This window comes from Eucyclogobius newberryi, unplaced genomic scaffold (assembly GCF_026437365.1).
Source record: "Eucyclogobius newberryi isolate DKJ021-1_F unplaced genomic scaffold, fEucNew1.0.hap1 SCAF_2, whole genome shotgun sequence".
Taxonomy (NCBI): Eukaryota; Metazoa; Chordata; class Actinopteri; order Gobiiformes; family Gobiidae; genus Eucyclogobius; species Eucyclogobius newberryi.
The window spans coordinates 19410157-19432523 of NW_027315834.1; the positions used below are offsets into that span (position 1 = coordinate 19410157).

Below are 22367 nucleotides of genomic sequence, written 5' to 3' on the forward strand. Positions count from 1 at the left end.
TTACACAGCATAACACGTCATCATGGCCGCTTAATGGCTCACAGCCAGACGTGTTCTGGTAAGTTGTTTTTTTTCTCGAGTATATGCAATTTAGGCTAGTGCTCCAGCTAAGTGACTCAGATCAACCTAGGCTCAAAAACTGGGTCCTGCAATGCGTACACCCACTGTCCTGACAGATTGTCCCAGGGAAATTGAAAGATGAGAGAATTGTAGAGGACAAATGTCCCTACTACAAGAGACCCTACCTCACTGGCTTATACTTTCACCAAACCATCACAAATGCACAATCCACCCTCAAACATGCAGACACACACACACAGAGTCAGTACCTTCAGCTTGGGTTTAGTAAATGTTGACATAATGGATCTGAAGTTAAAATCATCACAGCGTTACAAATGAACATGCTTTTATCAACTGACATCATTATTACACCCGTGCATGTGTGTGTGTGGGGGGATAACAAATGGAATGTAATAAGAAACATGCCACAGGAGAGGACTGGCCCAGTTGTAAGTAGGTCAGGTTACTATCCTGTCCCACCAACAGGAATAATACATTTGGCTTAAAACATACATTTGACTTTGAACTATGCAGTCAAATTGTTTGTATAATACTAACACACTGATTTGTTTTGCTGTACCTATTATTAGTGCAGTTAAAAAGAAAACATTAACGTGAGCTTGGATTATTTGGGCTGATTTTGGTGTTGTATTGTGTATCTTTTGTGGTTCTTAATTGGGTAACATGTACAATTGTCACACACTGATGATGTGTTGCCTACTTAAATGCCGAACTCTTGTCGTTATTTGTACAGTGGTAGTGGTATGTGACAAATTTGCCACAGCCTTGTCAAACTGACAAGTCATACCAATTAGACTGAACTAAATACTTCAGTGAGAATATTTTACACATAAGAAGCAGGTTTGTCAACCTAAAAGAACTTTGCACATCATAACTTCAGGGGGAAAAAAAGGATTCCAACATATGGAGATTCCTTCGTGTGAATTATTAATAGTGAATGCAGGAAATGCAGAGCAGAGACAACAGCTGAGGCCTGAGTCCAAAGGTTTCTGCTGGACTGGGCGGGTCCCACGAGCTGCTGCAGCACTGCAACACCGTGGAGTCATTCTGAGTCTGCAAGTAACGCGCTTGATATAAACACATTCAGTCAAAATAACAGTTATGTAGTGGGAGATCGTTGAGGGAAATACGTGCCCAGTTGTTCATGTAATAATTTCTTCTTCTTCTATGGTGTTTTGTGGCGGCTGGTATCAAAGTGTTACATTACCGCCAGACTTTATTCTTTAGAGGACTTTATATCGAATGTTCACTTATCTCGTACTCGGGGATACATCACAAACACCTATGTACAAAAATGGTCCATCCGTGTCACTATTAATGTGATGAAAGAACCACTCGTCCACCGTTCGAACTGCGGTCGTAATATCCTCATGCCATTGACAGAGCAGTAAGCTAGCATTTTCACTTTTTAATTGAGCTTTCAAAAACAAACTATTTTCCAACTTAATGTTCTTATGTGTTACTACAACAACACTGCAAACAGTTTTTGTTGGTTTTGTTTTGCGATGGGCTAGCTTGCTTGCGCTGGCTAAGCTAAGCCCAGCCCAAGAACAGGGTCGCACATCAAATTACACCGCCGCGGTTTGTGCGTTTGGAAGAAAACAGCAAAATATGCGTGTGTTATTTAAATGTCAGAAACAAAACTCTTCCTACCTCGCTTTGTCAGGGTAGCTTGTAACAGTTAGGGGCAGATCGACGGTGAAGATGAGCTGCTGTCGTTTCGCACCGATGGCTGCTTTTTCCTCTGCTCTGAGATGACGTCATTCCCCGCAGCTTCACGGAAAAGATCGACGAATGCCGAAAACACACGAGCGACGGATCTCATCAACTCACTATTCTAGCTGGCTTTCCCAGTTTCCCTAATATATAAATATAAAGCAACCCCCCCAAATGAAAACTGAAGCAGTTATTGAACCTTTTGAGAATAAACGAAAGGCTGAGCACTTTGTGAAGCTCTCTGGTTTACGTGAAGCCTAAACTTCAAGGAACTCAGGAAAAACAGATTTGTATTCCAATCTTGAATTTTTAGGTCTTATTTTATTGTTAAAAGCCATGTCTAGGTGGAATTAATACAAAGTAAATCAAAGTTTAATCAAACCAGACATTTTATCATGCTTTCGCTGTGTGATCTAAGTATATCTCAGTGGTTTAGTTAACAAAAAACAACATTATTCATTAGGATTCATGCTGTTTATTAACAGTTTATTGAAATTGTCTGAAACTAGTCCGTCAGCAACATTTGTAAGTATTTTCCCTTTCAGGATCAAGATCCCTCTGAACCATTGCAACGCTCAAGTTATTTGTTGTTTGTCAACACAAAATGAAAAAAATAAAACCCAACACTTTTCTCAGTTGTTGTTGTTGTGTACAGATCACATTAACATACAAATCAAATGAATAAAGACTAGTGTTATAGTGGGGGAGCACTAAATGTGTTGTTGAGGGACGCGTCTCCAAACACATTGGCGTAAGAGGCTTTAAGAAACTGAACATAGTTCTGCAGGCTCCTGTTGGTGTTGTCAGTTTGCTTCAAACGGTCCTTTACATCTTGCAGTCGACTTTGGTAACGTTGCTCTGCCTGTGTGATGTTTTTATTAAATACATGGTCTTTACTAAATATTACAAATAAAAATAAACGTATACTGAGGCTCACCTCTTCCTTACTGTGTCGCAGTTGGTTTATTTCTGAGGTTGTCCTACTTAGCTGCGTTTCAAGCTCCAATATTCTTGACTGTGTAGATCTCTCTTTGTCAGCAGCATGTTTTCTGATCCCTGAAACCTTGAAGAAAATCCAGCATTAGAAAGGAAATAGAAATTCCCAAACTAGGAAATTGTTTTGGCATTAAGGATCAACATACAACAATGAATAATAATAGTAGTAGAACATATATCAAAAAGGGCATGCATCAAATTTAAAATAAAAAATAGAATTACAAATAGACTTTTTTAATTTTACACTTGTGATTTCAGTGCCGTTTACACGTTTTTTTATTCCTTCATTTATTACGGAGGCACTAAATCTGTCAAAAGGTATTATTCCCCTTTACTATAGAAAACTAAAACATATACTTAAATATGAATGTTTAGATTTTGCAAAATGTAAGGACAATTTCCCAGTGATAAATGTATTAACATCCTCTCTCATAAAAGGTCCATTCCCTTTTAATTCCCATCGGAACAAGCCAAAAACAACCAAGAGCAGGTTCTCCAGCCAGAAAGATACATCAGAGAAGAATAGCCTTAGTGACAGAGCTCAAAAGGAGTCCAAACCGAGCTCTTCAAGGCCCAGGGCAGATGGGACTTGGTTACAGAAAGATGGACATCACTTCTGACCAAAGTAACATAACTTTCAGAATACGTTTATATGTTGTGAAAGTTTAAGAGTGTCCTAAACCATTGTGGGGACTGGTTTGGGTTTTTTCCACACCACCGAGTTAAATCACTTATCAGCCATGACAGAGTGATGCTGCAGGGATGTTTGTCCTTCTGTAACTGTCCCATTCGCACTTGAGCTCTGAGGAGGAGTCAGTGTCACTCTCGGGCTCTCGGACTCTCGGACTCTCGGACTCTCGGACTCTCGGACTCTCGGCTTGGCGCTCTATAGCTTTTCTTCTCTGATGGATCACTTTGGCTGGAGAAGCAGCTATTGGTTACCTTTGGTCCATTTCAATATGAATTAAAGACCTTTACAGAGCGATGAATCACGATTGGGAGAAGTTGGATGGATTTGCTGTAAATTTCTTTGAGTTGGTGAAAACACTTTATGTAGCTAAGATTAGTGTGACTAGGGAACAGAAGCTAGGAATATCCATTTCAGACCAACAGTGGGATAGGACAATATCGAGTAACCGCTCTAGTACATCCTCATTCAGTTTTAAGTAATATTCAATATATCCCTTTAATATTTTTGCAAAATTTCCTAAAATTATGTTTTGTGTGGTAGAGAAACTATTGAAGAATTGTAGGCGTAAAATATCTTTTTGTCATATTTAATGTCAAGCAAAAAGATAATAAAATTGAGGGAATCTAACAAGGTGTGGCTTACTGTATTTTATAGAGGAACAGAATGATTCCATACAGTTTTACCTGTTGCTGAGCATCATTCAAAGCCTCCTCTAGTTTTTGGTTGAGTAGACTACTTTCTCGATTCTTTTCCTCCATGCGAAGCCGATTGCAGTGAAGGGACTTTTCCCATTTTGCAACAACAGTCAAGAGTTCATCGTTTTGATTTCTGGCTTCCTCCAGTTTCCTTGTAAAAACAACCAGAAGGATAAACTAATTAGAGAAAATATATAATGTTCATACAAATACAAGATTTGTCTACATGACTCAAGTACCTTTCCATGATCTCCACATGATGCTGGAGCTTCTTGTTCTCTTCAAGAAGTATCTTATTTTTCTGCCTTAGATGTTCTGTTTGGTTATCCTCCCTTTCCACCTGTAAAAGAAGAGAATGATAAAACAAATTTGAGAGGTTCACTTCTCGACTCCAAAGAAGCCATTTTGAAGATGTATCTTTGTGTGGTTTTATGCATTTTGGTACTTAAGTAATGATTTAATCCAACCCGTTGTTTGTTAAACATTGATTTATTGTTGGATGAATATTGTGTGATAATAGACAAAGAATAAAGGACACAGGACAAAGAAACTGATTATTGTGCAGATTCTTTTACAATAAGGTCCATTTCCTGTAGTAAAAGTGGTATTTTGCAGGTGAATATGGACCAATGTAATCACTCTGTCACTGTATCTCACAGATGAGTGTGTGGAGGCAAAAACACTTTCTCCAACTGATCTGACTGACCAAAAGCCTTTGGCCCACAGAAAAACGGTTTGCATGTTATTTATTTATAATCTTATTTTCAGGAGTCCTTGCCAAATTGTACTTATTTTTAGTTGTAGGGAAAACGGAGTACCCCCCCCAAAAAACAAAAAACTACAGACATTGGGAGAATTACACATAGAAAGGTTTGACCGGGGCCTGTGATTGGATCTGGGAGCTTTTTTCTGTGAGGCAGAAGCGTTATCCACACTATGCCGTTTGTTATAACACTAACCCAAACTCAGACCAGTTACTACTTTTCCAACAACATTGATGGTTTTAGCATTTTTATTTGTTGGCTTGGATTTAGAATAGTAAGAATAACTGAAAATCCTTTCTAGATGGAAAAACTGATAACACCAACCATAGCATTTTACAAAACCCAATATCATCACTTAACATGATTTAGTGATGATGTCATTTTTGTACTTTCTGAAGTACACCATAATTTAATATTTAATCAGCAGTTACTTTTCTTAATTAAAAATATCTTATTAAAATGACAGCACAAACCAGCCTCCTGCTGGTGCCAGAGTCAGGACTAAACATGGACCAGCCTCCTGCTGGTGCCAGAGTCAGGACTAAACATGGGGAATCTGCGCATCAGTTTTATGCAGCTAAAATCTGGAAGTCTTCCTGAAGATGTGAGACTCTGACAATGTTCAAATCTAAGCTAATACAGTTTTGTTTAGTTGTGCATATGACTGAAATCATTTTCTTTGCACTCTTTTCTTTTATGTCTTAAATTGTTTTGTGTTTTGTGATTTCTGTCATGTCTTTGTGATTTTAATGCATTTTTCCTGTTGTCTGAAGCACTTTGAATTGCCTTGTGTACAGATTGTGCTCTAAAAAATAAACTTGCCTTGCTTTGAATTCTCAGTGACCTTGTAAAGCTGTAAACAGTCTCACCTTCAAGCAAAGTTCATTTATTGTGGTACCAAGTTCCTTTCTGCACATTTCCTGGTTGAGCTCTCGCTCTTGAGCCTCCTGGAGCTTCAGCTCAGTCTGACGTAAAGCTTCGGGAAGTGGTTCGAGTTCTGCCAGTTTTCCCAGCAGGTCCCTCCGCACCAGCTGTATCTCCTGGTCCAGTTCTTCTCGTACTGTTAAGGCATCCTGCTCAGCTTTAGCCAGACGAGCACAATATTCATCCGCCTCAGCCCGGGTTTTAACGACCTGTCCAGGAGAGAGGTTGTTTAGACAATGACTGGGAAATAAAGGAAAGAAATGTGTCCCTTGTTGATAACCTCACCTGTTTCTTATAACTGTCAATCAAACTCTCATACTGCTTTATGGTAGATTTGACATGCTGTAGCTCTGTCTGAGACAAAGACAACTTCTCCTCAAGAGTTGATACCATAGCCTGAAATCACAAATCACAACAATTATGTTCCGCTAATAGTTATTATCAAGGCATATAAACACGTATTAAAAGGACACAGCAATTTGAAGTTTGTTATTATGAATCAAAGCTCAACTTCAAGAAATGTAGATGGTAAATAAAAAGCTTTCCTAATGCCAGTCCAGACCAAATCAAACTTTGCCGTTATAAAAGGACACCCTGCTGCACCTTTTTCTTAATTTAACTTGTGTTTAACCTGATAAAATGTTTGAGATCCAGTCCTTATTTACAAACAATCAGGAAGTAACAGCTTCTTGCCAAAAGCCGGTGCCTATTAAGCTTGAACAGATGCATGAGTGAACTGTGTCCTTCTTTGTCCGCTCAAAGCTAAGACAACTCACTTTGCCCACAACCTAATATGGCTTTGGTCTGGAGTGGCCTTGGAGTCACACCTGGAGAGACTGATTGTCCAGTTTTGCAGCTGTGCTTTCTGAAGTTAGTCCATGCAGATGTTCTACGAGAGACTCTCTATCCGCTCGCCCTTTATCCTCAGCACCTCTGAGCTGCTCCGACAGCTCCATGATACGACTGAAAGGCAGATGTATCGTCACTATAGCCAGTTACGAATAGTAATGTGACTCTGCTATACATAAAAGGCATATTAACGGTCTGTATTTATATAGTTACCTATTTAATGAGGAAATTTCAAGCTCCAACTTATTTTTGTCTTTTACATCTTCTTTATGACAATTTTTCCAGGTTTCAGCTGCTGAAAGTGCTTCAGTGACTTGATTTTCCTGAAATGTGTCATAAAATTAAGGAACTGTAAGCAAGTATATCAATGTAATATGCGTGAAGATGCAATTAAATCCTTACCATTTCCTGCAGTTGAAACTGCAGCTGAGCCAAGGTGTCTTCACAGCGCTCAGCCCTCTGTTTCTGAGCCTTGGTGGCTCGTTTCAGTGCCTCCTTGTCTGCAACAGTCTGTTGTTTCAGCCTCATCAGCTGTTCGGTCGAACGTATAATCTCTGCTTTTTGTTCCTTTCCCGAGCACTCCAAGTTCTTTAAACAAACATAGTACAATTTGTAAGTTAGTGGTAAAATAATATGTAAATAGTTTTCAAAAGCAAAGAATGAAAAATAGATGTGCTTCAGTTCGACTACACACCTTTATCTGTACAGAAAGTCGATTGTTCTCTGCTTCTTTGCTGCGCAGCTGACCTTGTAAATGAGCTCTTGTGGACTCTAAACTTTTAGAGAAATCAGATAAACTCTTGGCATTTACCTAAAATGTAATATACATGATCATTAATATCAACAAAAAGTTAACCAAAACATAATGCAAAAATAAATAAATACTTAAATCAAATTCACATACTTTCTCATTATCCAAAGCTTTACAAAGATCATACATTTGATTTTGTTTTTCTTGAAGCTCTACCACCAGACTCTGTAAAAGGATAAAAATCAACTACTAAAACTATTAACTAGCAGGGAGAAAACATTTCTCTTGCTATAACTTACTGCATTTTCTGCTTCTGTAAAGGAAAGTTTCTTAAGCAATGTTTCCTTCTGCTCTGATAGTTGTGCTGAGTCCATCTATTTAAAGAGATTAAAACGAGTCAGTTAATTCAGATAAAAACCTTAGATACTCGGTATGCTAACTACCGGTAATAAAAGTTAATAAACAAAATTTTTAACAAGTATTCAGCTGGTCAAGGTTTTAAGATGAACCTACACAACTCTCTGAAACCTTTTGTTGCGGTTTTAAAAAATATGAATTTCAAAATAGTATTAAAAAGAGATTCTCTGAAGTACATGGGAATTATGATGCTCTCGGAGAAGCTTTCGCAGAGCTCTATTCGTGGCTTCAAACGTCTCCAGTTTCTGCAACAGTAGCTCATTATGACGGGCCAGATGTGAAGACTCATAACCAGATAGCCTCTTAAACAGAAAAAAGACAAAGGAGAGAAATTCAGTCCGTTTTTTTAATAACAGCCAAGAATAGAGATTTATCATAATATAAATTTGATTTATTTTAATTAATAATTGATTGTATTTCTTGTCAGTCAACATACAAATTTAAACCACAAATAGCTTTAAAATGGTTACAAAGGATTCGTGTCTGGCATTAAAAAAAAAAAAAAACTAAATTTGAAGTGTAGTTTTAAAAAGCAACACAAATTGATTTTAGTCCTGTAGATGCAGTAAATAATGCACTGTAGCTTTGTGAGGAGGGAAATGGATCTTGTAAAAAAACTGTTTTTGCATTTGTGTGCGTGGATCAACTGTATACTTACACCACCACTAGTTGCACCCATTTTGGAAACAGATTCACTAAGGGCCGACATTTGATTGGAAGCTGCTTTGCCATCCACCTCAGCTTCCAATAGCTTTGTAAGCAAAGCGTCTTTGTCTCGCTGAAGATAATCCACCTCACTGGAAGAATGCAACAGGACAACAGTCCATTAGATCAGACAGAGCAATTATGAAAAAAACATTTACACTGGAAGCAAGGGTTTTTGCCTGTTGTGGTTAATTCCCACGGGCGTCTTTTCCATTGAGTGCCGTAATTGTGCGTTTTCTTGCTCTGTTTGATGTAGTTTTTGGGTGATTACCGCCAGTTCTTCCTCCTGCTCAGATACAACTCGCTGGGAGACACTTAGCTGTTCTGACTGACGTTCCAACTGCTGCTCTTTCTTTTTCAGTTCAACCTATGTAGAAATGAGAAGAATTAAGTTTAGACAACAGAGTTTTCTGTAGACACGCTTTGAAAACTAATTCATGAGCAAGTCAACGTTGATGAATGGTTTGGTTTGTTTACACTAAATGGCATACAAGTTCATAAATAGCAAAAGTGCAGATAAACTAACCTCGGTCTTCAGTGAGCTGACTTCTGTCATTAAATTGTCAATTTTCATTTCATATTGCTTGATTTGTCCATGAATTCTGTCCTCGTCATCTGATGTCAGGTCGGCCAAACGTAAAGGAGACTGGAATTCCTCTGGTTCTTGTGTGGTCAGCGGAATGATTTCAAGGCAGTGTGTAGGCCCCTTTAAACAAAAAAAAGAAAAAACAAATTTTAAAGCGCCACAAAAGCATGTAACGTTATTAAAAAAATCTGACCTCAAATTTTAAGGAAGCATCTCTGAGATTAGCCTTTCCAGGAGGAATCCATGGCACTCTGGTTTTGACCGTCGCTGTGGTCCGAAGAATTCCCTTTTCCTTTTTTATCTTCTCCTAAAAAAAAAAAAAAAAAAAAAAAAAAAAAAAAAAGGTAATATAATGTAATATTTGTGCAAAACAAATCAGAATTGTAGAATGCTGCAAATGTCAAACCCGAGATGTTCTTGTTGGACTTTTCACATGCACGTGGACAGGAGTGGCCTTGCTGACATGTACATGAATTGGAGGAGAACTTGATCGGTTCTTCATACTTGCTTCAGTCTGTGAATTAATAACACAGAAGTGAAGTGAGTAAATGTGTGCTGTTAGTTAAATAAGTCTTTCTCAAATAACATTTTAGTCACAAGCTAGAATTAGACAAGAGTATTTACCTTAAATGAATAAAGGCCTGTTCATTGATTGATACATGCTATGCAAAAACAAGTACTTTTGTTTTCATCTAAAAGGGTCTAATAAGCATTTAATTGATCAGGCTGTTCAAACAAAGTCCAAGACAATTATACCCGTGATGTCAAACTGGACTGTTATTCTTCACGGATCTATAAAAATCATGAATCATTAGATTGAAAAAAAATAATATTAAACAAATTGAAATGTTGGGCTTCTGAATACATGCAGAAGTAACGTTATCTATCATGACAGTCTGACAGCGTGGTAAAGACTTATCAGGTAGTTTCAAGGTTACATTGATTGTTTTTGCTAATGCATCTGCCTCTATGGACGTTTGGGACATCTTGCCTCTCACGTAGCTAAAGTTTTGGACGTTTAAGCAAGAGTTCCAAAACACAGATGTAACTTCAAACCTCGGCTGGCAGAGAGTGGGAACACTAAATGATAAACACAGCTCGGGTTAGTTGTAACTTACCTCTTTAGATACATCTATTCCGCACGCATCACAAAGAGTCGCTTCTAGCTAACAATGATGTGGCTCGTAGTTAAGCTGCTCTCCATAGGCCAGCTTTAAACCACGTCATATTATAATCAATCGTGATTGGACAGTTTCCGCAATTCTAACGTTACTTGGCAACGTTTTCCACGACCCAACAACCCGTCCATGCCAACAACACCCTGGCCACAGCAAACAGGTTTTTGAATGAAGTTTATTTTTTTCAATTAAAGGTACATATTTACAGATTCACAGGGTTTCTTTTTAGTTCACATTTATGTATGTACGTATTTTCCAAACAGAAAGACAGAACAGGGTTCAGAACATAATTTATATGTCAGACGGTAACTTTTTTGACCACCTGACAGCACCTGGTAACGCAAACATCTATCCATACTATGGGGGTTCCTACCTTAAAGCCCAGGTTTGTGGAGAAGCAAGCCCGCTCGCATGTTTTTCAAAAATGTTTTTTAGTCCAAAAAACCCCAAAACCTTATCATTAAAGGTGCACGATTCAACTTTTCAGCTAAGGGCACGCCCGATTGTCTCCATGGAGATTTTATTGTGTTGCCAGGAATGTTCCACAGTATGGTTTATTTAGCTTTTTTTTTTTTTTTTTTTAAATGCAAAAGAAATAACATGCATTCTAATCAGGTCGCCTCTCACAGATTTGACCAGAAATTTGGCCCCGTGGCGTCACCTGCTTGTTTCCATGGAGATGTGTTTAATGCCATACTGTGGATCATTCAAAGGCAAAGCAATAAGACAAGTAGTGGGGCCTAAATGGGCTTATGCCAACTTAACACAGTGCAATATATCTTTACAGTCAGCGCTATTGTTAACCAATCAAACGACCTTTGGATGTAATTATGTGCATTCCAACTTCCCTAAACTGATCACTTGAGTTGTGTAAAACACGGCTATGATCCCACTAAATCCACTCAAATAAAAGGTGCATTATGTAACTTTTCTCTGGTGGAGGATCCCCTCTAGCCAGAAAAGTTGCATAGTGCACATTTAAGAAGCCAGTGGCCTAATTAGGCCTTAACCATTTGCAATTTTACACTTCACTCAGATTAGTTCTACTGTTCATACCTTACCCACCTTCTGTTCTGTTCTCATGCCTTAAGGCAAACTGATCTAGTTCAATCATATTTAATCTTTCATCTGTAAACATTCAAGTATATATTATTCCTTTTTATTGGTTGTTGTTAGGCTATAGCAGTAGTTCTCAATCTTGGGGCCACGAAATGATTTCAGGAGGTCCCAAGATGATATGGGGACTATTGAAAATCTATGCACATGTCTTAAATATGGCGTTACCCCCTTCAAATGCTGTGGCGCTTGTAGATTACTGTTTGTTTACCAAATTCATTTATCCATACCTTGAAAATAAAAATCAATAAATAGACGTAAAGCTGCTTTATCACTTAGTGGGTAGTCTATGTAGAGTAACCTGTAGAGTAGGCTAGTTATGCCTTTCTACTCAGAAGAGCTCTCACAGAACTACCTGTAGAGGGCAGTCATGTGTAACACCCCAATAAAATCATGTCAATCTTGTCTTTACCAAATTGTGCTCAGAAATAGGCAGTGGTGGATGGTAATCAGGTACATTTACTCAGTTACATTTACTTGAGTATTTTTTTGAATAAATTGTACATTTCTGATGATTTTTTAGACACGTTTTACTTTACAACTCAAGTATTTTTTTTATTTGAAGAAGCAGTACTCTTACTCGAGTAAAAGTTTGGATTACCTTTCCCACTGTGAGTACATCTACAAGTGGCAAAAGTTTTATATTGATAATATTAAAGGATATGAACATTTGTGTTTCTTGCACAGCAGTTATGATTTAGTTCTTCTCATTTGTGTCTTTCCTTTGAAAATACAAGATTTTGCCTCATTGGATGTTTTGTCCTTCCATTTAAATGTTACGTCCAGACAGTTACTCTTACTTAATAGTTCCCCAAGTACTTTGGACCACAACTTTGTACTTCTACTTGAGTAATATCATTTTTAACTAATGTTACTCTTAATTGTGTAAAATGTTTGCCTACCCTACCCACCTCTGACGCTGTGCATTTTGTGTTCCATTATTTCTTTAGTGGCACACAACGGGAAAACAACACAAATGATTTGAGTGATTGTGGGAAAGTGAAACTACTTCTATTCTAAACAAACAAACTACTGACAGACATGATCATCTGCAATTTGACATTACTCGTCAATGTAATATTTGACATAGTTTGACAGACTGAAAATAACAACAAGCAGTCACAGTCACACAATTTGATATAGACTAATTGGGGGCAATAGCCATCTTTTCACATCAATACAGATATAAACTGTAAACCAATTGAAAAAATACAAATAAAAAAGGAAAATGGCAGTTAGACATATTTCCAAGCAGTGATCAACAGTGGAAGAGGTTTGTTTACATGGAGTTGTGCCCATTTGTGCTTATGCATCTGTCACATAGGTCATGCACATGTTTTGCAACAGAAATACTTGATCTGGGCTTTTTCTTTAGCATTCTTCCATTAAATTAGCCCCATCTACCAAGTTATCATGACAACACACAACAGTTTTAAAATCACAAGACACAAATCTTTGAATGGGGTTGAAAATAGGTGAAAAATGTGTTGACCATTTTGTTCACAAGTTTTACAGTAATGATTTGTTTGTTAAAATAAATTATTTTCTCTTTTTATAAATCAAAATGCGATATAGCCAAATAAACTCACCAAGGGCCAGAGATGTTTTTAAAATGCTCCATGCTATACAAAAATGACACAATTATACGATAAATAACAGATAGAATAGATATTAAAATATTTTTTCAACACACATAAAACAGATGTGAAATAATGGCCTTTTCAGTAAGTGATTGCTCTTGTATAATGTATCAGATTAAAACTTAAAGCAAACCTTTATACTTTTTTGTGTAAGAGATTCCCTAATATTTAAACTTCCTGTACAAAATGTTATTACATTTTCACTGATCAGGAAAAGGTTTAAACAAACTCACAAGGTCTGCATGTTATTGCTACATTTGCTCTTAGAAATTGTTTTCAGAATGCTGAAGAGGAGCCAAACAAGTATGAGGTGTAAAATATGCCAATACACAATCTGTTTTTTCACCATTTTACCCAGGCAGTACAAACACAACCAGAAGAAATATGTCATATTAAAGTGCAAGGCTGCGGCATCTTAATCCAACTTGCTAGCAAACAATGAACATTGATATTAACATCAAAATAGAAAAAAGGCTCAGTGTTCCAGACAGAAAAATGGGGAAAAGTGAGATAACAGTAGATACAGTCTACTGTCTCTCTTAAAGTCCTTGAACAGCTGGAATGTTTTTTTTAAAGGCCAAAAACAAACTGGCCACAAACAATTGGATTGATCATTCATTATTTTCTTACACTGAATACTAGACAAACAATATCCCTGTCATTACATCAACACTTAACATAATCTGTACATATAATCAATGTTAAAAAAACACTGTAACAGTGTTCATTTATCATGTCCTTGAGGCTTTGCTACATCCTCAAACTGCATTGGTTTGGTCAAGGGCAGTTAACTATCAGCTGGTTCAGCAATACGGCGTCAGCCAATGCAAGCGTCCCAACAGGCTGTCCAAATAAATAAGAAACATAATTTTGGTGTTCTGTTATTATAAGTTAGAAGTTATCTGTTGGGACTAACAGAGCTAATTAAGACATTTCAACCCAAAGGGTCAACAATATTATATTATACAGTATAAGTGGGCTTGCTTTTCATTCAAACCATTTCAAACATTTGGTAAACCGCAAATTTTTTACCCCTTGACTCCGAGTTTGATGAATTTGAACACATGGCTAAATATCTTTACCACCTGTAGCTCTCATCAAGTTGCTCTTCTATGCAGTTTGGGGTTAGCCCAATGTATTTTAAACCTTAGGTCCACAAAGTTGTAAAGTAACGAAGCATGGAAAATGTTTTGATATCTATAGAAAAACAAAAGAATGAATGGAAAAAGAAATTGTGCTTTGTCTAACATTGTATAACTAACAAAGTTAGTTATCTTGACTCCCTGCTCCCAACTAAATATAAATGTCAGCAGTGTCACATTTTCAGATATTTATGGAGGAAATGTGACAAGACCTTGTAATTGTTAAAGAGTTACCTGATACAGCCTGCATGTATTTATACTCTGTTGAGAGCAATAAGCTTCTGTACTTCCCACAACTTGTTTTCAGCAGCTTGACATTGTGTAACGGAAGTCTGTGGCATCACTGGCATCACAATAAAGCCTCAGTGAAGTCACAGTAAAAGTACACGGTCAGTGGTCCGTCTGCCTTTCTATTCTGCCACCGTCAGGTGATGTAAGAACTGCAAGAATCTGGTACGTACAAACCAGCGTACCAATAGAGTAAATATACTACAAATCATTATGGGTTGTCCTATATTAGTCCATGCAACCTCAAAATTCACCAAATCTATTCCCTTTATCACCATTATGTGCTTTTCCTGTAATGTATGTATTTATTTTAACAGGACATTATCTTTGTTTGCCTGCCTTTTGGGCCTTACAAGAATGTTATTAACCAATAAATGTAGCATGCAAATACATCACAGTGACATAAAACTATTTAAAATCTGTTTTCAAGTAGAAATACTAATTGACACTGTGAAATGAATGAGATGTGCAGCAACAAGTAACATACCACACAAGTTAAACCTCATGCATCTTAGTCTGCTACATTTAAGCTGTTTTACAGCAAGCACTGGTCGGCAAATGCAAACATAAGTTTCTTTAAATTATTATTACAAATAGGTAGAAGCCTTATGTGTTTTTATTTATGATAGCACCACAAAAACCTGCCTTTGCACTAATGTGTAAAGCTCATCGTCCCTATATCTTAGAAAACATGAAATAGAATTGCTATTTTCTACCAAACATAAATCCAATAACAAGCTGCTGTTATCCTTCATTTGAGCGATATTGAAACTGTTTATTTAGCCTGTACCGCTAAAGCATCAAAATGGGAAAATGTACACTGAATTTGACTGTCGGGCTTATCTATGGGTTTGATGTGGCACAGTACTTACTTTCAATAAAGACAAAGTGGAATGGTGTAGAACACACCTGGGCACTGACAGCAGTTTGTTCATATTTTACACGACAACCCAGCATTAGTAGGTTTCCAAACCGTCATCCCAAAATAAGCTTTGCACATCTAGCATTGTAGCCAGCTCTATTACATGCTTCTGTAGTAGACTGCTCTCCACTGTCTCCTGCCTGGGGAGCTCTGGGTAGGACTCTGGGAAGCTCCTACACTCCTGCAAAACATGAACCAACAGCATTATTACTGCTAGCATTAAAAGGGTTTACATTGTGAGTGGTGAGAAGCTGCCTCGGAAGGAAAGGAAGGAACGCTCAACTGCCAAACAAACACACAAGGATATCTAAAACACAGAGCTAGGAGCTCTTCTATTTACAAGATCCTGTTTAGAGGACATCATCATCTTAAAAACATTTCACGTCGACAACAGACAGCAACACTGTAGGCGTGGACAATGGTTCTTACCCGGAAAAGTTTGTGTAGTCTCAATGCGGCTGAGCAAAACACAAAGCGGATGAGTAGCAGCCGAAGGAACTCGTCACCAAAGAATTGTAAAAAGGCTTGATCTGTAAAATTAGCAAAACAAATTCTAAATATCTCACTTCATTGTACACATAACTACAAAAAGTCACACACTTCTGTCAGCTAAAGGAGCACAGACGTATGATGGAAAAACATTTGAAAAATACTTTAAGAGAAATATAGAGTATAAATGTAAGTGCAAAGAAAGAATAGTACCAATAGATCTTGAACGGGTGATCAGCTGTCCAATGTCATGATAAACCTTACACAGGAACTCTTGTGCGCGCTCCCACAGCCCTTGTCGCACACTGTTCAGGCCACACACGGAGGAGAAGCCCAGCAGCGGACTGTAGAGGAACAGCGTGAAGAGACTCCCGCGCTGAGACTGATCTGGTGACATCGACCAGCACAATGGTTAAAGACCGTGGGCTTCGGAGGGATGAAAGTCTGGCACTGTTGTCATAGCAATTAACAATTCAAAACTAAATATTAAAAAGTAAGTTTTTACCTTGGACACTTTTAGGATACACAGTGGGTGATAACAGGCACACCAATGGTTGGCCAAACATATTTGTGAAATTCTTATAAGGGAAGAATAAAAATAAGTATTATTTTTACACATGTTTACGTCTGGCGTAATGATTATACTATTATCACTTGCTTACCTTGTAGGCTGTACTGTTGGAAGAATCCACAATGACAAAAAGAGGCTTACGCATAAAAGGAAACAAGTCTCCTGGATGAAGACTGGAGATACACATACAACAAACAATTAGGTCTGACTAGCTGATAATTAGGTCTGACATAAACTGATGTGATTTTACTCACCAGTGCATTTCTTTTTGGGCTTGATTTCTTTTTTGCATCGTCTCACCATTGACAACATCTCGATTTGTATTCGTGAGAACTCCTCCAAAATCAAATGGTCCTAATGACAACAGGGCATGTTATAGCCAATCAAAAGGAAGGACGTGGATTCCAAGGCTTTACCTTCGTAAACTGAATGACCGGCCGGGAAGACTCCAGTGGCAGAAAGATAAATCAGCAGAACACTGTTTGCAGGTAATTCCTACAGAAAAATATACAGGAATATCCAACAGCAGTTAAATTAGGTATGATCTTGAGAATTATATATAGTCTGGATGCACAAATGAAACAAACCTTAAAAGAAGCAGACAAGAAGGTAAACAGCTGGCTAAATGTTGGTTTGTAAAGAAGGTATTTGTGGGGGTTCTCTCTTTTTGCAGGTTTTTCAATGGGTTCCTGTGAAAACACATAATTTTAGTCCCTACTGTGATCCAAAATGTCATACTAAATTATAGTAACATAATAATAAAATAAAATCATGGCATATATGACGTTTCTTCACTTACCAGTGTTCCCTGCTTGGACGTTTGCGTAGCCAAATTCACAGGTTCCCTTTCCAAAGCTTGAAGCATCCGAAACATATCAATGGTTAATTCACTAAATTTGACCTAAAACAGACAAATGGGAAGAACTTTTATAAACAGAAAGAGGAGAGACCAATGCCAGCCAACTGACTCTGGTACAGTCCAAATGAACAAAAACATACTATTATGGTAGCACCTCATGCATGTTCAGTGCATTGAAGCTGGTTTTGCTATACAAATATAAATGTATGATTTTGAAGACCTCAGATTAGACAACAGCAAAATGAACAAAAACGCAAAACACAAATAAATGTTTATCAAAGATTTGTTTTTTTAGGCGACTCTGAAAACCTTTAGGGAAACTCGCTATGGGCAGAATGCTCCTGCATTCTCAAAAGTCGACAGGGCTGGCCAAGTTACCGTAAGCTAAACATCAGCTCCACCATGCACTACATGCTGAAAAAACACATTATGTTAAAATTGGCTTTATTGGGCCAAAAAAGAAAAATAAATCACAACAAAGGTGAAAATAGAAAAACTATTATTGTGTTAAAACCTGATTGTTACAGTTGCCGATGATTAGTGCATCGGCCAGGACAAGCTGCCCAACCACCATGCCTTGTTCTAGGGGCGGCACCCCTCCCTCATGCAGCCGATTGCTGGTGACAATAACAGAATTGTTGTCATTCAGTATCACAACTGGGTCAGCCTATTGGGAGAGACAAATACTTCAACATGTGTTGGATCTTCGTTTCTAGTTACTTTTCAGTAAAGTCATATACCTCAATAAAAGTGGCGACTTCTTGTAGCACCAGGTTCCACTCGAGTTGATCCTCTGTGTTGAACCGTTGTGTATAATCCTCAATTTCATCCGACAGCTCCTGCAGGTAAAACGCACAGTATTTCAGTAGCTTGGACAAACCACACAGCTACCATAACATTTCTTTATTTCATGCGAGTTCAGAGGACAGGTTTTTATGCTTTTCTAGTTTGGTGGAATAAAAGCTCTGGTAAATATTGTTGATAGTTTTACAGCAGTTAAGTGGCAGTAGGTGAAGAAAACATGAAAAAGAGCTGCGTTTTAAAATATATCGATGCTATAGATAAGATAAGATAAGATAAGATAATCCTTTATTGTCCACACAAGGGGAAATTTTATTGATACAACGCAGGTAGATACAGAGGAAAAGGACAGATAACAGATTATAGGAAGTTTAAAAACCTTCTTTAAAAAAAAAACCTTTAAAAAAAATAAATAGAGGATAGAGAACAGAATCCATCAAATATTAGTGCAGAGTAAACATTTATTGAACCAATTGAACAAATGTACTTTTATTTATCCCTTGTGTACGGCATGGTTGCTAGGTTACAGCTTTGGATTCATGTGGCCCTCGGGTTTTCGGAGATGAGAAGTTCGACTTGTTTGTACATGTTCGCACTTAAGTCGAGATTTTGATGTCACCAAATATAAAATATTGGCGCCTGAGTATTAAACAAGATTTGTTGTCGCTATCCTAAACAAAGCTCAACATTCTTTGTTTTAGAAAATAATAAAACAAAATGTCAGGTTAACAGCACTTTTACATGAATGAATATAGTGGTAATGTTTGCCTTTTTTCTTGCACGTCATGGATATGGACAGCTCAGAGTAAACCCTTAAAGTAATTTTCTGCCCTTTCCAAAATGCAGGCGAGTCACCACGTTTTGAGTTTCTAACGTTTAATATGCACTTTAAAAGGTATGTACAATGTTAGTATAAAAAAAGAGTGGGTGACACTTTGTTTGAATTGTTAAAGGTTGAGGGTCAGTGAGGTTAGGTTGGAGACGTACACAAGGGTTACTGCAAATGCTTTTTCTTCCATACCTTCACCAATATTTTCACCAGGTCCATCTTGTTCAGCAGCAAACAGACAACGATATAACGGGCGTAGTATCGCAGCTTTTTCACAACCAATTCTGGCCTGATGAAAAGACAAACAAACATGATAATGTGTTTTAATGTTGACTCATATGAGTTCCAAACAAAAGAGACCGTTACATACCTGCCCTCTTTGTTTACTTGATAATAGTAGGACCTTTGTCGTATGGCTGAGTAAAATGAAAAGGCCTCATTCAGGTAACTTGTTTCTGAGGTACGAAGGCTGTCAGGAAGAAGAACAGAATGTGGTCTCTTGCAGTATTACGGATATGCACTGAAAATAAGTGTCATTAACACAACTTACTAATAGTGGTAGTACAGCTGCCCGATTTTAGATGCAACTTCTCCAATTTGCCACCTTTTTAACCCATAACGCGTGTCCAAAACCTGCCTGTTGGGTTATACATCAATACAATAATTCGAGGATGATAGTGACAACAAAAACAGGTCAAACTAGACAAGATGTATCAGTAATATATCAGTTAGTGGTGATAAATACCTATGCTGCTGCTGAAATTTCCACAACTTTGTATAGACATCAAAGGTCCGTCCGAAGTATGACTGCCACTGCTTGTGTCCATACTGAGGAAGATCTCTGCACAAGAAGATGGTGGAGGATTATTACAGCACATCACGCTGCGCTGGCTCTCCATTTGTCCATTTCAGTGTTTTTGAAAATGATTGTATTTGTTTTTGAGTGTAGCCTTCTCCCTCGTCCCTTTTAAAACACATTACACTTAATCTTACTCAAAATTGGCCAGATTATTTGGTTAATCTGTAATTGTGATTATTCAGGTCACAAAATAATCGTAAAAACAAAAGAATAATAATCGTGACTATTTTGGAAGCAAAATGAGGTCTTTTTAGTTCAATCTATAGTCCAAAAAATAGACCATATTTATTTTGTCTTTCAGAAAGTTAAATTTCATAAAGCTGGTCACAAACTTGAGGAATAGTGAACGCGATAGACCACGGCAATGACAGACAATGAAAGATTTCATTGTCAAATTAAATTGTGAGTTTTTTTTCTCACAAAAATTGTAAACACTAACATTTGAAATCATGACATCCCTAATGATGTATATGAAGTTACTGGAGGAAATGCAATATTTATGGACCAAAGTGGATTTCTAAACTGTTACTCAGCACTCAAGTAGTGGTTTCTCCACATATTTTACAAATTATTTGGGCCACTATTTTTTACTTCTTCTTGAGCATTTGACTATTTTAATGTTACTCTTACTCAAGTACATATTTTGCTTACACTACCCATCTCTGATTATTGCTAGACTTCAAAACCAAGGGAGAACTAAGAGGGGACTTTAAAATGCACCTTAACAAGTTGAGTCACTTTCTGTTTTTGAATTGGTTCTTGAAATGCATTTTATTCCTTGGCTTTTTGTGAAAATGCTGTATTTTTCTACAAATTTTGTTCTGCACTTTGGGTCAACTGCATTGTTTTTAAGAGTGTGTTACACATAAAGTTGGATTGGCTATTGCACATAAGACAGAAATCGGCAGTTTACTTAACTCCTCCGGGGGGATCCCGAGGCGTTCCCAGGCCAGCCGAGAGACATAGTCCCTCCAGCGTGTCCTGGGTCTTCCCCGGGGCCTCTTCCCGGTGGGACATGCCTGAAACACCTCCCGAGGGAGGCGCCCTGGAGGCATCCGGAACAGATGCCCGAGCCACCTCAGCTGGCTCCTCTCGACGTGGAGGAGCAGTGGCTCTACTCCGAGCTCCCCCCGTTTGGCCGAGCTCCTCACCTTATCTCTAAGGGAGCGCCCAGCCACACGGCGGAGGAAACTCATTTCGACCGCTTGTATCCGCGATCTTGTTCTTTCGGTCACTACCCAAAGCTCATGACCATAGGTGAGGGTAGGAACATAGACCAAACGGTAAATAGAGAGCTTTGCCTTTCGGCTCACTCTTCACCACAACGGTTCGATGCAGCGACTGCATCACTGCAGCCGCTGCACCGATCCGCCTGTCGATCTCACGCTCCATCCTTCCCTCACTCGTGAACAAGACCCCGAGATACTTGAACTCCTCCACTATGATATATACTTTAATATTTCAATGACTTACTATTACAAATCACTCACTGGAAAACCTCTTATTTTCCATCACTGCTGCAATTTCAAATAGTTGTTTGTTCGTTTTTAAAGTTTTTGTGGCCCATAGGCTTTATTAGACAGGAAAGGACAAGGTGAAATGGGGGATGAGAGAGAGAGCGGAGGACATGCAGTAAATTGTCAGAGTCGGGATTCAAACTCATAACACTGCGGTTGTGACTCAATTGGGTTTGTCCTGTTCATTCCTTTTTGTTAGCAGTAATAGTAATAGTTAAAATGTTGTTCACAGAGAGCGGATTTATCAATGGAAGCAACATTTGTCACATGACTATGGGAGGTTAAAACATAAATGTAGATAACCCACTAGAACACACTCACACCTTTCATCATTTTCTACATTTTCGACTTGGTGACTTGAGGGATGACAGTTCTTATCATCATTAAATGTGCTTTGTGAAAAATATATTTTATAGGTACTGACATCAAATCATGTCTTAAATGATAATATTAATGGAAATGATTAAATAAAATGATAAAAAGCCAAGTATAAAAGCCCTGCCAGTATAAAAGGGTCAGTGATGCACAAGTAATAAGAGTCTAAAATACATGAAAATCTGACCTCAAGCCATTGAAGAGTTGTTTGGATTTGTCCAGGAGATAGCAGAAGTCAGTGACAGTTTTTCGTTCCCCTAAGGGAATATCATCGTCAGTCTCAGCTCCAGTCATGATATCTTCTTAACCTGCTTCAAAGCAATACATTGATAGTTAGCTTATAAATCTATTATTGTAAATAGATTTGATATCATATATAACATATGATGATTTTGTATATATGGGGTATAAAATGAATTTCTGCCAAATGTGCACAAACTACAGACTGTTCAACACTGTAGCAGTATTTACTGACAAAAGCAAAAATAATGTAATTAGTGAGCAGTGTTAAAAAACACATAAGGTTTTGTCGATGATTATTAGGGAGAAAAAAATTATGAATATTTTCTGACAGACAATTGTATACATTTTCCATTATATAGCATA

At 37.8% G+C, this 22367-nt stretch overlaps 2 protein-coding genes across 2 annotated transcripts in view; both read right to left on the reverse strand.

The window, feature by feature from the left end:
* Nucleotides 1–2276: 2276 nt before the first annotated feature.
* On the reverse strand, nt 2277–10193 carry odf2a (outer dense fiber of sperm tails 2a). Its single transcript, XM_072454130.1, has 19 exons — nt 10114–10193; nt 9582–9689; nt 9369–9482; nt 9116–9295; nt 8757–8956; nt 8543–8681; nt 8061–8186; nt 7767–7841; nt 7621–7692; nt 7411–7527; nt 7119–7304; nt 6930–7039; nt 6695–6830; nt 6153–6263; nt 5813–6076; nt 4419–4519; nt 4168–4330; nt 2735–2860; nt 2277–2659 (listed from the first exon to the last, which is right to left on the reverse strand). The coding sequence occupies exons 1-19, from the start codon at nt 10159–10161 to the stop codon at nt 2492–2494; spliced, it is 2544 nt and encodes an 847-aa protein (XP_072310231.1). The 5' UTR covers nt 10162–10193; the 3' UTR covers nt 2277–2491.
* A 3251-nt stretch (nt 10194–13444) lies between these two features.
* The window catches only part of scai (suppressor of cancer cell invasion), a 9937-nt gene continuing 1014 nt past the window's right edge, over nt 13445–22367 (reverse strand). Inside the window, exons 2-17 of the mRNA XM_072454131.1 lie at nt 21949–22069; nt 19756–19851; nt 19561–19647; nt 19381–19479; nt 19203–19299; nt 18121–18219; nt 17895–18047; nt 17321–17422; nt 17109–17210; nt 16938–17016; nt 16776–16875; nt 16613–16694; nt 16456–16528; nt 16164–16337; nt 15891–15991; nt 13445–15642 (exon numbers count right to left, since the gene is read on the reverse strand). Of these exons, the coding sequence (XP_072310232.1) occupies nt 15496–15642; nt 15891–15991; nt 16164–16337; nt 16456–16528; nt 16613–16694; nt 16776–16875; nt 16938–17016; nt 17109–17210; nt 17321–17422; nt 17895–18047; nt 18121–18219; nt 19203–19299; nt 19381–19479; nt 19561–19647; nt 19756–19851; nt 21949–22055 (1698 nt within the window). The 5' untranslated portion in view covers nt 22056–22069 and the 3' untranslated portion in view covers nt 13445–15495. The remainder of the gene's footprint in view (nt 15643–15890; nt 15992–16163; nt 16338–16455; nt 16529–16612; nt 16695–16775; nt 16876–16937; nt 17017–17108; nt 17211–17320; nt 17423–17894; nt 18048–18120; nt 18220–19202; nt 19300–19380; nt 19480–19560; nt 19648–19755; nt 19852–21948; nt 22070–22367) is intronic.

Bases quoted from the DNA above. Each gene is read 5' to 3' on its own strand.
- odf2a (XM_072454130.1), bottom strand. From the start codon at position 10,161: ATGTCCCAAACGTCCATAGAGGCAGATGCATTAGCAAAAACAATCAAT. The intron at 7,693-7,766 runs GTAAGTTATAGC...ATCCTTTTACAG, and splicing joins TTACAGAAGCAGAAAATGCA to AGTCTGGTGGTAGAGCTTCA. The intron at 4,331-4,418 runs GTACTTGAGTCA...TGTTTTTACAAG, and splicing joins CATGTGGAGATCATGGAAAG to GAAACTGGAGGAAGCCAGAA.